The sequence below is a fragment of the Spermophilus citellus genome (genome assembly GCF_964194105.1).
Source record: "Spermophilus citellus genome assembly, chromosome: 16".
Lineage (NCBI taxonomy): Eukaryota > Metazoa > Chordata > Mammalia > Rodentia > Sciuridae > Spermophilus > Spermophilus citellus.
This window is the reverse complement of record NC_138196.1, coordinates 77,278,036-77,292,153: the sequence shown is the minus strand read 5'-3', so window position 1 is coordinate 77,292,153 and position 14,118 is coordinate 77,278,036. Positions and strand designations below refer to the sequence as shown.

Here is a 14,118-nt window from a genome sequence, read left to right as displayed (position 1 = left end):
GAGTCTATGTCTTTGTATTTTTTTCTGAGAATCCATCGATGGTCTGAAAGGACAGTCCCACTTGTCATTAACCATAAACCCCCCAGTGCAAACCTGCCCAGCCAACTTCGTCTTTGGCTGTTCCCAGGTCATTTTCTGATTTTGTATGCATCGGTTTGAAAATATCAGGCCACTTTCAAGGGTGAGCTGGTAGGTGTCTGAGCCAGCAGAGAGCCAAATGCATAAGGAACCCTGGGATTCTGGACCACATCCTGCCATTTTTACCACCCCCTCCCCCAGTACGATTTTCTGTACAGCAGGGGTCACTGCTGCGTTGGAAGCCTCTTTTTTTTTGCACAAGGAGTGCTGTGGAAGCTCCAGCCCTTGTACAAACCAGAGCCCAGCTTGGGAAGCACTTAACAATCCCCCACAGTAATGGAGAAGGGGGTGCCGGGCTTGGATTGAAAACATCCAAATTTGCAAATTGCAGAGGGTCAGCCATGTTCCTCTCTGGGCAGGACTGGTTGAAATTCCCCAGACCTGAAACACAATCGCTTTTTCAAATCAAATCTAATAGAATGCAGATAGAGTCTCCCTTAAAAAATGTTTACTGAAAAATGTAACACATTGCTTTCTCTTCACAGATTCTTTTTAAAATTTTTCCTCAAGTGCAATCAGAATTGTTTGAAAACAGCAGGAAACCCAAGGGACATGAGACGGTTTCAGGTAAGATCTCGCCTGTTAAATAAGTCATCCAGTTTTCTCTCTCTTGCCTACTCTCCCCCCCACCCCCCAAACCATTACTCACTGATACTGTGAGCAATACAAAAGGTAACTGTAAATGATAACTCTCCTCAGCTAGTATGCAGGGGTCCCTCGTTTTGTAGTGTTTAGGTTTTCGGCCTCCATTGCCAAATCCCCACGGGGAGAGGCACCAACCCGTTGCTGGAGATTTGATTTTAAGCCCTCAGGCTGCCCCTTGCACACACAGCTGCCCACAGCAGGAACCGTGTTCTTGATATTCAGCCACCTTGGGATTTTTCAAAGCTGCTTCTCTGTGCTTTCTGCAAGCAACAGCCCCTGCCTTCCTCTCCCACCTATTAACTATTCAGTGGTCTGTCTCCAAGCCTGTTGGAAAGCAGCAGTCCAGACAGCCGTGGTCACTTTAAGACCGCAGCATGACAACAAGACCCACGGGACGGTGACCCAGCTGCCTGGCAGTTAAATCTGCCACCGGTTTCATCACCCTTGCCACTGATGTACTGAGACGAGCTAATAAAAACACAGAGCAAAGCAAAGAGCACAGGTTGCTGCTGGGAGCAAGGGCTGCCCTGCTCAGCCCCCTTCCTTACACTGCGAAGGACCCACATTTAATTCTCCAAATGGCTTTGCTGCCGTTTGTGCCCACGCTAAGTACATGGCACCCCTTCTCCACGGGCAAATGAGAACTGGGCTGAACAATGGGATGCAAGCTTAAGACCTGGGAAAATCCTTGCAGCAAAGTGAGGAATGAGGGTGGATGATGAGCCCCATGCTTCAGGAGAGGGCAGGGTGGCTCCGGAAGGCTAGGTAACTTACCCCTGATCCCATAAGAAGGTGGCAGAGCTGGGAGGATCTGTCATCGAATCTCCACCAGACCATGGACATGTGACATGTGGTAGCTGCTGGGTCTGTGCTTCGCTATCACATACTTCTTGAAATTCTTAATAAGTTTGAACAAGGAGCAGTTCATCTTGTCCAGGATCCCACAAGTCATGTGTCTGGTCCCACCTGTCCCTTAGAGAGCTTCTGAGGCATGGCCACAGTCAGAGAGGCGCTGGGGAACAGAGCCTCATGAGAGTGAACAGGGTGGGCTGGTCGTAGCTCGGGGACAGTGCACTTGCCTCGCATGGAGGCCTGGGTCCCCTCCCCAGCCCTGCAAAGTGAAACGCAGAAGAAAAGGTAGAGGGAGGTGGGCGTGCACAAGCCAGAGAGAGTTACTTTGAAAACAGTTCCTTTTATTAATTCTTTCCCTTGCATGGTGATCAAGCATTTTTGCTGTGACCAGGACATATTTTTTTTTGGTATGGTTATAATATTTAACATTATTTCCAGGCTCTCTTAAAAATGTCAAGGCCCCCCCCATCTTACCATGCAGTCTTCCCCTGCAGTATGACCAAAAGACACAGAACTACAAATCAGCCTTCTTGAGGACCCAGCAGGAATGAATGTCACCCCCAGCAGAAACCTCACTAAACTCACTCATCCAAATACAGAGTAAAATAAATTTAGTCCAAGGAAGAGTGAGATTTACAAACATCCCAAAGAGCCTTAATGGCCCAAGCTTAGCTCCATTTCTGGAAGACACACGGGCGAGGAAAAGGAGGAGGCGGCTTGGATTCTTATTCTACCCTATTCCCTACCCTTACTCTCAAGGGGCTTTAAGTTTGAGAAGATGCTTCTACATGGGAAGAGCTTCTAATAGAATCCCTTGATGTTTTATTTCTCCCCAATTTTAGAAGCACATTCACAAAGCTGATGCATGCTCACCTGAAATTCACTTCTCCAGTTCTTCACTAAGCCAGGTCTTCATCGTGCCTGAGTTTTTCTCTGGCTTAGAATAAATGTTGCTACCTCAACTCGATGAGGAATTTTCATCCCATCTGAGCATATTTGACTTCTGCAAGGAAGGGGGGGGGGACTGTCAAAGTTTGTAGATTGCGTTATTTCTAGGTGAAAGCTAAAATCAATTTTGTCAGACATTTTTTGACCTTGAGGTCAAATTCATACAACATACGGTTCACCATTTTAGCCACCTTAAAGTTCAGGGACTTTTAGGATATTCACAGTGTCGTGCCACCATCTCCACCATTGGATTCCAGCACATTTTCATAAACTCAGAAAGTTATCCCGGGCTTCCTAATTCTACTTCTTTTCTCCGTGGATTTGTCTATTCTGGAAATTTCATGTGGATGAAACCCTACAATAGGTGTCCTTTTGCACTTGGCTTCTCTCTTAGCATAAGTTCTCCAGGTTCATGCATGATAATTCAATACTCCATTTCTTTTTATGGTGGGATAATATTCCATTGCCTGGTTACATCATCTTTTATTTATTCACTATTTAGTTAATGAACACTTGCATTGTTTCCACTTTGGGGTGATTTTAAATAATGCTTCTGTGGGTTTTTGTGCACAAGTTGTGTTCGTGAACATATGTTGTCATTCTCTCGGGATTATGGCGAAGAGTAGAATTTCTGGATTATATGGTAACTCTAACTTTTTGAGGAACTACCAAACTGTATTTCGCAGTGGCCTTACCATTTTACATTCCCACCAGTAATGTACCAATTTCCTAACTCCTCGACACACTTACTTTCTGATTTTCATAAGATCTAGCCATCTTGTGGGTATACAGTGGTTTTTGTCTTACTCTGGCTCTATCTATTCCTGTTGCCTAAAGGTGCTGAGCCTCTTTTCCTGTACTTACCATTCATAGGTGAGTCTTATCTGGAGAAATATCTATCAAGTCCTTTGCCGACTTTTAAATTGGGTTACTTTTTCCCATTGTAGTTGAATTATAGAGTTCTTTGTATATCAGGAATATCGTGTGCTTATCAGATATGTATTTTGCAGATATTTTCTCCCATTCTATGGGTCACCTTTTCATGTCTTCAGTGTCCTTTGGTGCATAAAAGAATTGGCAATTTTTCTGTTGTACTCAGATTCTATTAAGAATATATCTTTCGGTGAGAGCTCTTTTACATGGAGAAAGCTATTATGGAGGAGGCTTTTCTATGTGCTATGACGGTCAATTAAGAAACTTGGATCAAATTACAAACATGAAGTAAAGCCAGAGACAGTAGGCACTCATGGTGGTGGGGAGAGTAATCAAAAGGGACGGTAAATTTTAGGAATTCCTGGAATATGTTTCTCATTCACAATGATGAAAGTTAAAATTGTTTTTAACCATGTTGACAAACTTCAATTCATTATTTTTATTACATGATCAAACATAGGATTCTTTGGTGATGATTTGTTCAAAACAGAATAGGAACCCAGGCCATTCTAACAAAGTCATGAACTCTACATCAGGAACACAGGTAAACCTGGACTGTTTTCTCAAAAATAATCAGATGAGACCAAAATCATACCAAGCTTATTCTGGAGACTGAACCAATCCTCTTTAATTCAGTTGAAATTCTAAGTAGGACAGGACATAACAAAATACTTACTGAAACACCATGGGTCTTAACCCTTTTCTGGTCCAAATCCCTCTGAGAAGCTAGTAAAAGCTGTAATCTCTATCCCCACGAGAAGCTGCATTTGAAGAAAGTTTTGCTTAAAGTTTCAGTGATTTCCCAGATCTCTTAAAACATCTCTTAGGGTTCCATGGGTTCCTGACGTCAAGAAATCCATCCAACCCCACGTGGGCGTCCTTCATGTAAGTTGACCCTTAGTGACGATCCGCCCACTCTGACACTCTGCTGAAAGCACTCTGGGCTTTCAGTGCCATCTGCTCCCAGTTGATCCCTGTATCCCTATCCTCCGATTTCCTCCTTCTCAGAGCTGCAGTTCTACAGCTCGGCCTCTCTCCTGGGCATCTTCCCTCCCAAGACGAATGAGCACATATTCAAACAACTCAATTCTTACCCCTGATTCATTTCTCCCTGTTTCATGGTTGAAGCCTTGCTCCCTCCTCCAAAGTGTCTGTTAAATCCGTCTCTCTCCCCAGAAACCGTGGTGGGCCCTCTCCTCCTTCCTTGTCTAATCTGCCCTCGGCTTTAATGCCAAGTCATCTTCTAAAGCATGTCATGGATGTCGACTAGCTAAGGACACACAGCTCAGGTTTTGAAAGGCACAGCTGGGGAGATGCTTTCGAGATCTTCTTACCAGGAGACTCTTCTACCAGGCCCATCTCTGAAGTTCCCAGAGGTCCACTGCGTGTGCATGCCACTACCCTCCATTCTCTCAGGACCTTCTTATGTGCTTACTCCTCTGCCTGAGAACCCCCTCTCACTGGAGCCTCCCCCAAGACCACAGCTGCCCGCCACATCCCTGGTGCGGTATTTCCTGGCTTCCAGCAGCGCCGCTGGCTCCTTTGTACCAGCACCCATTCTCCTCAGTCCTCTCCTGTGTCACGCTGTCAGGCCACCAGGGGTTGTCTCTCCAGTATTCTGTGTGCTGCTCGAAGGTGAGTGGTATGCTTTACTTATTTTTAAGAGGAGAGGGGAAGAAAATAAAGAAGGAAGGGACAATTCAAGTTTTCTGGATCCCCAAAGTATCCAAATACATGCATATAGGAAATTACTTCTGCCTTCCTTGAAATAAGGCAATGAAGAGAAACACCTCGATTAACAGCTCAGTGAAGGAAAGAAAGCGAAATATGTGCCCAATGTAAGATGGCCTCCCTGATTTGTTTATTTATTTATTTATTTGGTGTTAGGGATTGAACCCAGGGATGCTCAACTGCTGAGTCACATTCTCAGCCCTTTTTGATATTATATTTGGAGACAGGGTCTCGCTAAGTTGTTTCAGGCCTTGCTAAGTTGTTGAGGCTGGCCTTGAACTTGAGATCCTCCTCCCTCAGCCTCCCAAGCTGCGGGGATTACCATTGTGCACCAACCCGCCTGGCTGCTTTGACCACTCTGTTAAGGCGTAACAAACCCCATTCTTGATTTCACTGCCATGTGAGAGTGGCCATTATAAAGTCCAGGAGAAAATCAAGCCCAAAAAGGGACTCAAATACATCATCATTTCCCACATTCACATTCTAAAAAACAAAAACAAAGACAGTAGAAACACACAATAATTTAGGGCTCACTCTTGCTAACTCTTGCATAGATAAGCAGGCAGGTGTCCAGGTTAAAACTCGAGATGTGCCATTCCATTATGCATCCTGCTACCCAGTGTTGCTAAAGACATTCCATGTGCCTGGTACTGTGTGAGGTGCTGGTGACACAGCAGAAGCAACCCAGATAAAATTCTCACCTGCAAAGGCTCGTCTCCTGGTGGAGAGACATGGAACCCAGAACGCCCGAGGGATCTGCACAGCAGAGGTCGGCTTCTCGGTGGTCCTCTAGGACCTCGCCTGCAGACAGTGGACCTCAGCACAGTGCCGTTACCTGTGTGGAGCCCCTTGGAACCTAGCAGGGTGGTCAAGGGTGGGTGATGGGGAGTTAGTGGACAGCACCATTACCATAATAGCAAGTGTGGCTGCTCTTGTGAGGTGTTCAGCACTTCTGAAGCATCATCTACAATGTCAGACTTTTTCCTGGGGACTGGACTGTCTAAAGACTTGGGTACCGAGTTTTAACCTGTGGCTTCAAAAAGGCTAAGTTTGTGAAAGGCATGATCACCGTAGAGGGCTGAGGGCGATGTTTTCCTTCCCAAGGGCAGAACCACCTTGTGCATGAGATCATTTTGGCATTGAAGACCTTGATACACGTCCAACCTCCAAGTCATTTTTTTTTTAATATTTATTTTCTAGTTTTCGGTGGACACAACATCTTTGTTGGTATGTGGTGCTGAGGATCGAACCCAGGGCTGCACGCATGCCAGGCGAGCGCGCTGCCTCTTCAGCCACATCCCCAGCCCCTCCAAGTCATTTTTAATGAAAGGATGCCTGTATTTCTAATGATAGGGACGTCGTTTTGGGGGGCCAGGTGGGTAGAGATTGCTACTGCCCGATGGTGGCCCCAGGATTCATGCACACCAGAGAGGGCCTCTGGGGGGGGGCATCTTGGAGGACTCCCCAGGGCAGAGGGCAGGGTTGGTGCTTGGGGCAGGGACATGCCTGGCAGGTCCACCAGACCCAGGAGGAAGTGGGAAGGAATGTATGGTAGTGGAGAGAAAGGGACTGGTCTCACTTGGTCTGCCCCTTAAGGACTGACAGCCCCGGGGTAGCTGGACCGTCCAGGCTGCCTCGAGCCTGCGCTCCGCCGCGCTGGGTGCCTGCGCTGCACAAGAAGGATGGGGAAATTAACGTCTGTGACAAAGACACCTAGTGCACACAGCTGGGCGTTAGCCATTAGTCTGTTTTACTAAACGATACAAGAGCAAAGGGCACGGCTACTCATGTCTTGGCCTGGGGCCAAGATCCATCCAACAACCCCTTATGATTTTTTTTTAAACCCCCAGCTCTTATATAAAACATTTTAATGGCACCACCATCTATTTTCCTTAAATAAAAAATGTTGAATGTTTCTCTCACACCCACTGAAGAGGGAAACGAGAGTTTAAATGAACTCCAAATGGTAAGAATTTAATACAGCTCCAGCTGCTGCCTGCAGGTTTCTTCAGTTCAAATCTTTCGGTTTGGGAGCTGCCCAGACGCTCTGTGATCTCACCCACCATTTGAAAGTTGCTGTGCTACTGAGCAGCAGTTTTAAAGCACATAATGAAAATCACTTGACTTATGGCCTCTCTGATCAACAGGTGAGTCCATTATCTGCTGGTAAAACAAACCAGATAGTCCAAGTTAAAAAAAAAAAAGTAACATGATAATTATCTACTTGGAGGCAGAAGAAAACTCTGAGGGTCTGAGTGTCTTTCACTCTGTTTGATGCTTTAAGTTGGGGGAAGGCTTGCTGTGGATTCCTTCAAGATTTCTCTGATGGAATGACCCTTTGTCTCCTCATGCCTGGATTTCACTGTCTCCAGTATGGAAAAGAATCAGGGGGATACAAATTTTGATTGACTCACATAGGAAATGTGTTTTGAGTTCTTTGTGGGAGAGAAGGGGGAGACGTGAAAACGGGTAGCAGCCCAAGTAACTTTCAGGAAAGGACTTGCAGTTAGGTGGAAACATGCCAAAATGCTCCACTATTTTAGGGGACTCCAATAAGAACACTAAAACCTACCTTTGAACCCATGCCAGTGCAACTAGATACAGAACTTTCTGGAACACAGAGCTTTCTTGGTTCTGCCGTGTGAGTGCATGGGTTCCTCAGCTGCTTAGAGGGGCTTCTGATTTTTGATGGAGGGCAGGTGATTCGGGGGCTCCCTGGTGAAAGGTGATGGAGCCAGAGAACTGCATCTACTGTGCTGTACGGCTCCCCCCGGGGCTCCCCTAACTTCTGCTAGTAAAATACGGCCCTTGGCTCTAACATCCCTCCGGGCGGGCATACCTTTCAGATGGGAAAAGCAATGAGTCCAATGGAAGAAACGGAGGTGGGGCAGAAGTGGCGAGTGACGGTGTCTCCGAGGTGAGGCAGGTGAAGGACCACCAGGCTCCCCAGGGACATGAAGAGCTGGTTTAAAAAAAACTGCGTTTTATTTCCATACAGATCCAGCTGCATTTTACAAAGCCAGCTCTTTTAGTGTTCCCTCCTGACCCCCAAGCCAAATTTGCCAACATATCCCAGCAGAAAGCTCTTGGGCCTACGGCTCCACTTAGGTTGACTGGAATTTCCTTTAAAAAGTTCCAGAATCACCGTCTCCATTGCCTGGAGTTGTGCACTCAATTTTTTTTTTTCATTTCTTCGAGGTCCATCTCAATTCCTGCTTCCTCCGTGAAAATGTCTGTTGCTGCTCTTGAGTTCAGGTTGCTTCCTCTTCCCTTTGGGCCCCCGAGAGCATCCAATGGCCACACGGTCCAGTCCTCCATGATCTATTACCGTGCAGTGATATTTTCTGATTATGTCTGGTGTGGTTCTGCTCCATCAACTCCGCAGTAAACTCCTTGAGGCAGCAACGATGTTTTCTATAAACTTCCACCGCAGGCAGCGCCGGGCCTGCGAACTCCATAAATACCTGATGAGTGATGGGGACGCAGCGCTGCCTGGTGACTCACCTTCTCAGGTCCCCCTCCCTTGGTACCAACCATCCCAGAATGCCCCGTGCCTGTCTCCATGGAGACCAACTTTGTGTTCTCCTGTTTGGGACTTGATACTTGACTGAACAGGCAGTTTAGCCCTGGGGAATGGGAAACAACAGCTAGCGCTAAGAACTCTGGGAATTCCTTTTTTTTAAATAACAAAATTTATGCTGGTGGGGTAGGTGTTTAAAGGTAATTTTGGATACTCTGGAGTCCAGTAACAAAGAAGAATCTGGGCTTTAAATCTGGTTCGAAAATATGATGTGTGCCAAGAATAAAGTGGTGAGGAGAAACCAATGGCAGTAGCCAATTTGTTTGTGATTAGCCCGGGTCGAATTAATGGAGGCTTAGACAAACTCGTGTCATTGGATTCTCCTGGTCAGCTGTGCGATGAGCCAGTGTCTAAAAACCCCACCGTCTGTTTCTCCTCACCATGTGGACTCCCAGCGAGGTTGCCCACGATAGCCAGAAGTCTGTCTTGATTTTCTCTGTGGCTTTCATGGTCTCTATGTCTCTCCTCCTTCCACAGGTGGAAAATAAAATCCCACATAACAGTTATGCCTTGGGAAAGCTGAAATAACATATATAGCAACTGAACAGTTATAAGGGAAAAGCACATCATGAATTTAATTCCATTTCCAGATGTAAAATGTCATAAAGAATTTTTTTCCATACTTGGCAATATAACAGGAATTTTCGAGACCATTTTATTTAGCTAGGTGTACGCATGTTCGTAAGTGGGGTATCAGAGAGTCTTCGACATCGAATGGGCCATAAATGCTATGTGGAATAGCTTTCCTGAGGCCCCACATGGAGCTAAGGGGTGGACAGCCCTCGCTGAAGGGGCAGGAACCTGCCTCTGATGGATGGCAGAATTTGGTGTGGTTCAGAGCAGGAGCTCGGACCACAGGGGGAGGTCTCTAGCTAGTGTCATTCCCCTGACTCCAGACAATGGAAGTGTCATCTGTTTCAGAGGGCAGGTCACGTAGTCATCCCACACTTTCTTCATCCTGACTTCTTTACCCTCCTCGTGTGAGACTTGGGAGTCTGTAGGAACACCTGGGCGTGAGCCAAGACAGGCTGGCTGGAGGAGGGCCTGAGCTGGCCATTCCTCGGACTCCCCTGAATCAGACACTTCGAACTTTGAGAAGGATAAATAAAAGCCACCACACCATGTGGTGTTCCCCAAGCCAAGGACATCTCAGAGCAAGACATCAGAATAACCCAAAGGTGGGAAAAGTCGGTTGAGTGGAAGTCCCCATCCCATCCGAGATCATTCTGATACCAAACAAACTGCTCCTCAGTTGGAAAGTTAGCCACACAGGCAGGTTCATGGATGTGTCCACTAAGGGTTACTCCCACAGTGGCCTTTTATGGACAGGAGAGAGCTCTTTACAACTCAGCTCCTGCTTTGTATAAATTATTAGAGAGACGTGGGAGAACGTCTGGGTAACGAAAAGAAAAATAGAATTTGAGAAAGCCAATCAGTTTTCGCGAGTGCTTTTTTGCCAACTGCTAATGTGCTCATAGATTCTCCTTAAAACTTTCTTGTATTTTTCCAGGGGAGGGACAAGTTTTTTATTTGTGTTTCTCTTTCTGCAAAACACTGCCTGATAGTTGGGTGACTCAAAACGAAACCTCCCACCGCCACTCTCCACTTGGTCTGTGGTCACTGAGCTGGCCTCTCCCCAGGATGAGAGATCACAGTCCAACAAAATAAGAAATGGCAAAAAGCAAAAAACCACTTTCACTTAAAAACATGCAGGCTCTTTCAGTTGATTCCAACTCCGCCCTCCTGGAAACTTGGCTTGAAGGTGTCACTGTGAATGAATTGCTTGTAGCTTTTGTGTTGAATGGAAATGTTACTGTTGAGGAGACCCAACAGCTACAAGGAGCTGGTATGCACGTCCAGGGGACTTGCCATGAGAGCTTGGAGCTACAATACGGATGTATCCAGGCTGAGGAGTAAATGAAACTTGTCACTAGTGTTAGCAGCAAAACCCGGGGTCCATCCCTCACAAATTATGGACATCTGTATTCCTAATTGGCATTCTTTAGGGCTACGCCAGCAGAATGGCAGCACCAGGAGACTGTGACAGGCTTAGAGGAGATGAGGTATCAGGGTGAGGTGACAGGAGGCATTGATGAGGCAGGAAAGTTCTTTTGGATGGAATATTCTCCATATGTTTGCTACGATGCTGGGGATTTTTAGCTTCAGGTACCTTCAAATGACACCTTTTGTCCCTACTAAATTTGCTACTTTTAAAACAGATCAGTTTTTGATCGTAGAAGAACAAGTGGTATTGATGGCTACATGATCCCAGGACCGTTGGTAAAGATGCATACAAATAGTTAACAAGGTAATGGTAAGAAATGTTGACCTTGATTTGTTTAGCTAAGATGTAAAGATTTTTGAAGGTCAAAGGTGTCCTTGTGTAGTGTTTTGGAGTCTAACTGTGCCTGACCCTCTAACATTAAGCTGCTGTGGCCTGCAGTTTTGAAGAGTGAAGCAAACCAGGGGGAAAGCGAGAAGGGGGAGAGAACAGGAAATGGAGTGAGGTGTTTCAGGAAGTTGTCAGGGGTTGACGGATTGATTCCAGATGGAAAGGGTCAGCCTTCGTGACCCAGGAAATACTCACTAGGGGAAAGAAGTTGGCTTGGGGAAGGGGAAGGCCTGGGAGTGAGATGATGTTGGAATGCACATTCCACTTCCTTTCGTCTTAAAACATTCAGAAATTTTAACTTCTCCGAATAGAATAATATCAGTGTTGTCATCGTTCATCAGAAAACGGTGAAGGAAGTTAAACTCGAAGCTTTGACTAAACCAAATGTATCTTCGCCTCCGTAATGTTATCCAGTCTTCCAGAAGTCGAGGGAATGTGTGTAAAATCAGTGTTTAAGTGTGAGTCCCCATGTAGAGAAGCAGCAGCAGCCCAGCATGCCTGGTTTCATGTGGCGGAGTTTGTGGGTTAAGTCCATTACATTTTGCAAATTCAGTTTAGTAGCAGGCTTTTCTAGGTACCTCACAGCCTAAGATATTTAGAATATGAAAAACTGGAACTTGCCTCATATCTATACACACACACACACACACACACACACACACATGCACGCATGCATGCACGCACATACATTTGGACGTAATTTAAAGTCTTGTAATAAATTTTGCAGACACTGAAATAATTCAGGTTAATTCCCTTGCTGTCACGAGAGGCCGGCACTAGCCAGCAAGAGATTAAAATTTATTTCCATTGTTAATAGAAAATAATGAAGTGCATCTGAACCACCAGGGTATGTCATTCGGGAAATGTTCACTTTGGAACTAGGTCTCACTCCACCCAAATGGACAACGATGAAATCTGCTGGCTCGGGAAAGCCCCATATTCCGTGGCGGGAGCATTAATGGACGGTATGACAAGGAGCTTGTGGAATGGATTAAAGTGGTCTCTGAACGAGCGCTCCTTACATCCGCATCATCCTCGGGCAGAGCTGGGGTTTCCCTCAGTGTGTCCAGGACAGCTTCTTGGTGGTGAAGGCCTGGAGCACCCTGTCATCCTTGTTGGGGGATTTCTGAGTTGTTTTCCAGCACCGAGAGCTGTGCCTTTGAAGACCCACTTGCACACACGATTTGCAAGAGTAGTCCAATTCCTATTTCCCCCCTTTATCCTATTATTTCCAGAGGGTAAGCACGCACCCAGGTGTTGGCTTCTAACCTCCACATTCACCTGAACCCGGGGGGGCTGTGAGGTCCCATCCGTCCCTTGACGGGGCTGAGGTCTCTCTGATAAGACCTTGTGCCTGGGTGCGCCTGCCACCCAGGATGGGTGTCTCTGATGGTTGCCTTCACAGGATAGGAACTATCTAGAAGGACTTTTCCCAGATGCTCCTATGTTACCACAGACACAATTGAAAACAGACCCTGAGCGCGACAGGCTACGTCCCCGAATGGTGAGCAATTATATGGGTGATAATTTTCTGAGTGACAACTGAGGTTCTTTGGAGTCTGTTCTTTGACTCCCCAGGGCCTGTCGTAATACCTGGCGTGCAGTAGGAAGCCCAGCGAATGCCTGTTGAGTTGAATGATGGAAACCCACTAATGTCCATGTAAAACCTCACATGTGCTCCATCATGCCCACGGAGTGAGGCATGATTTGTGAACTCATGGGTCCTGGGGATTCTCTCAATCCTATTACATTATAAATATAAAAATGTTAAAAGATACCATGTAAAACTCCATAGGCCAAAAAAAAAAAATCAGAAAAGTGTTGCTTTGTGAAAACTGGGGTTAGGATCGACTGCAAATGGACATAAGGTAAATTTCCGCGGGGGGGGGGGGGATGGCATATTCCACATCGTGAGAGTCGTGTAAACTGTCAATTCTACAGCTAAGTTCCATGCCTTCCACAACATGTTAATTTTGTCTAAAAAGAGCAAACCCAAATCTGTGGTCGTCATCATCTTTTATGGACTAGTTGGTGAGGCGTGGGCAGTGGTGCAGATGAAATGAGATCAGCGATGTTTTGATAACTCTTGGAGCTGGATGGTGGGTCCTAGGGATTCATTATGCTAGTCTATTTTGTTTGGAATTATTCATAATAAAAAGTTTTTTTTTAATGCCATCTAATTCTTTCATATTAAGAGGTCAGGCCAGGCCAAGCCCCCCCCTCCTTCTTCACCTGGGAAGTAGGAAAGGGTTGGCAGAACAATTACAAGTAGAATATGGACAAATCTCATTTGGGGTGTGGGCAGGAGGGATAATTTTGAAACATGGCTTGTCATTATGTACCTATTCAATGCCGGTCCTCAAAAGGTCTATACATATGCATGAATTTGGATATACCAAGTTCCTTCTAAAAAAAAAATTACCATGCAAAAGTGACATGAGCTGAGAAGCCATCTTGCATTCTGGCCCACTCAGCTTCCTGGGTGGGGTGGGTGTGGCAGGTCACCCTCCTCTGCCTCACCCTGCTAGCCCTGGCCGCTTTGAACTTCTCCCACTTAGATCTGCGTTGCACCCTGTGGACCTCAATTCAATACCCTTCTGCTCCCTATTTCATGGGTTAGTGTCTTTCTCCAGCCTGAAAGTGGCTCTCTGAAGTTGGGGGCCGTGCTCTTAACTGCTGGTCCCCAGCCCCCTTGTTCCCCTTTCTAGAACCTTGCCCAGAGGATAGACCATGGGAAAATCTCCGGGGAAAGTGTCCTGTGGCCTCAGACTGGTCACAGGAGGCAGGGGCGGGGCAGCTAGCACAGGGACTCATCCTCACTTGGCACGTACAGAGCGCTGTGCTGAACAGTTTCAATGTATTATCTCATTTTTCCTCCTTTTATCTCATTTGGCCCTGT

The 14,118-nt window shown here is 46.2% G+C and overlaps 1 protein-coding gene across 1 annotated transcript in view; it reads left to right on the top strand.

Annotated features, from left to right (window-relative positions):
* The window catches only part of EBF2 (EBF transcription factor 2), a 184,021-nt gene that overhangs the window by 131,297 nt on the left and 38,606 nt on the right, over positions 1-14,118 (top strand). The window contains exon 7 of the mRNA XM_081269481.1: positions 624-705. Within this exon, the coding sequence (XP_081125607.1) occupies positions 624-705 (82 nt within the window). The remainder of the gene's footprint in view (positions 1-623; positions 706-14,118) is intronic.